Source organism: Nicotiana attenuata, chromosome 1 (assembly GCF_001879085.1).
Source record: "Nicotiana attenuata strain UT chromosome 1, NIATTr2, whole genome shotgun sequence".
Taxonomy (NCBI): Eukaryota; Viridiplantae; Streptophyta; class Magnoliopsida; order Solanales; family Solanaceae; genus Nicotiana; species Nicotiana attenuata.
In genome coordinates this window covers 22,440,285-22,443,043 of record NC_031989.1, presented here as the reverse complement: position 1 = coordinate 22,443,043, position 2,759 = coordinate 22,440,285, and the positions used below count along the sequence as shown (strand labels likewise).

General features: G+C 36.9%; 1 protein-coding gene across 1 annotated transcript; it reads right to left on the bottom strand.

Moving 5' to 3' along the window:
• Window positions 175-2,294, bottom strand: LOC109215776 (putative pentatricopeptide repeat-containing protein At1g12700, mitochondrial). Its single transcript, XM_019379919.1, has one exon. It carries the CDS (start codon window positions 2,202-2,204, stop codon window positions 402-404), a length of 1,803 nt encoding a protein of 600 aa, XP_019235464.1. The 5' UTR covers window positions 2,205-2,294; the 3' UTR covers window positions 175-401.

Here is a 2,759-nt window from a genome sequence, read left to right as displayed (position 1 = left end):
AGTTAATCTGTTTCTCCACATGAGAGAGAGAGAGAGAGAGAGAGAGAGAGAGAGAGAGAGAGAGAAGGACAGAGTTAACTTAGACTAGACCAATAGTGCGAAAAGGATGAATTTCCAAGCCCGAAGTCATGTTTTTTTCACCTAATCCTGAAGAAGACAGCAATCGCAACCGAATAGAACAAAAAGAATAACTAAGGGGCATAACAAAGAATTACCCTGTTAAGATCATATTAATAGCCACTTAACATCCACACAACACTTTAATGTTTGAGAAAATAAAATATACAAGTGCTTTAACTAGATGGTAGCTATAATCATCCTTCATTCAGCTCAGCCTCTTGTGTTAAAAGAAGACGATAAATGTGAAAATAAGTATAGCTGAATAAATCAAGTGAAATAAATCACTTCTTATTTCCCAAGCGAAATTGAGGTATCATGTTAAGCAAAGAAGGATCCTTCGCTATAGCAGCTATTAGTAACTTTACTGTACTTGCATTACATGAGAATCCCCTTTCAGTCATTTCCTTCAAAAAAGTTGTCATTTCACTAGTTTTGCCAAACTTGAGAAATCCTCGCACAATAACATTGTAAGTGTAGCTGTTTGGCGAACAACCATTGTCCTCCATTTTTCTTAGCATATCTTTGGCTTCATCTAACAACCCTTCTAGACATAATCCATTTATTATTGCAGTCCATGTAATCAAATTGGGAAACAATCCAATCAAAGAAAGCTTCTCAAAAATAGCATGAGCTTTGCCGAGCTGACCATTTTTGCACAATCCGTCAATAATAACAGTGTAAAGTTCAATATCAATATCTTTTCTCTTTTTTTCCAACTCATGAAATAGCAACATAGCTTTCTCAACAAGTCCATTCTGAATATAACCACGGAGCAAAATGCAATTAGTGCATAAATCAGGTCTGAGCCCCATAGAAAGCATATCATCATAGAATTTTTGCACAATGTCAGTTCTTCCAACTTCAAACAGATATGGCAAGATAGTATTGTAGGTAACAATGCAAGCTCTCAATCCATTTCGAGAAATATCGTGAAACAAATGCATGGCCTCATCTAATTTCTTTTTCTTACAGTATCCATTTATTAATATGTTATAGCTAATAATGCTAGGCTCAATGCTCTTATCAATCATGGAATCAAAAATTCTCCTTGCTCTATCCATTTGACCGCGTAAGCAATATCCATCAACTATCACATTGTAGGTGACCACATCTGGCTCTATACCTTTTTCGATCATGTGTCTCATTACCTTCTCAGCATCTTCAATTTTTCTTTCTTTGCATAATCCATCTATCACCATGGTCAAGGTGTGCACATCTGGATAAATATTAAGATTTATCATTTCTAAGAACAAAGTCCTAACCTTTTCCCACTTACCAAACTTACACAAACCATCAATCAACACATTATATGTGATAATTGTCGGAGGCATGCCTTTTTGTTTCATCTCTTCGAAAAGGCTAATAGCAGCATCTATCATTCTATCTTTGCATAGGGCATCTATAACAATGTTGTAGATACGTGTGTCGGGTTTAATGCTTCCTTGTTCCATTACCTTAAGTAAATCAAAAGTTTTCTGAGTATGGCCCCTTTTGCTAAGCCCATTCATGACGGTCAAATATGTGACTTCATTAGGCTTACATATATTCTCTCTCACCAACTTTTTGAGCAAGACAACTGCATCTTTGATCTTATTTTCAGCAAAGAGTCCCCTTAATAAGGTGTTAAAGGTGATAACATCAAATGGAATGCCATTCTTCAAGTAAATGGCTAACACTGAAAATCCACAGTCAGAACAATGCATTAGGCAATAATTGTTAATCGCTATATTCAAGATGGAATCACTAATTGGGATGCCTAATTTCAGCATTTCTCGAAAAAGGGAAACAACAGAAGAGTAATGCTTCATATTTACCACAGTCTTTAATAATTGGGAGAAGTCGAAAACAGAAGGAAGAGGCTGCTTTCTTACCATTCGACGGAATAGACTCACAGCTTCATCTAAACACTTGACATTCTCAAACCTGCTAGCTACCCCAATTTTACCCTTTGCCGGAATGGATGTATTGCTATGAGAAGAAGCACAATCTCTGGTTGTAAATGCCAAAACAGAACGGAAAATAGCAAAGCATGAGCTAAAGCGAATAGCATTGGAACTGTAATGCAGCAGAGGAATTCTCCTCATCTTCAATTTGGCTAAGGAATCGCCGTGTGCCCTAATTTAGCGGGTGGTGTTCTGATCTATCGCGTTAAGGGTCTCATTTTGCCGCTCTACTATCATAAATAGGTGTTATTTATACCTAGTTTAAGTTTTCTATCAAAAAAATATTCCTACAGTTATACATTATATTTATCCCTTATACCTTAAAAACACCCTCCCATCTTTTAAAATCCACGTGGCATATCCTTATTGGACCAACTGACCCGCCCCATCTTTTTCTAATTCAAACCCGTCCCGATCCCAGCAACAGAGTAGCAAAGAACAGAAGCTAAAAAATAATGCTCACTTCTTTCGCTCAGAACTCTAGTTTAGCAAAGAACAGAAGTCATGGGTCTCTAATGCAGAGTAAGATACATTCCCACTAAAAAGTTCAAAATGTATAAGGCTGTAGTTTTGTTGCTGGAATCGGGGCGGGTTGAATTTTTTAAAAATGGGACGGGTCAGTTGGTTCAATAAGGGGATGCCTCGTGGATTTTAAAGGATGGAGGGTATTGTTAACGTGTAAGGGATAAATATGAA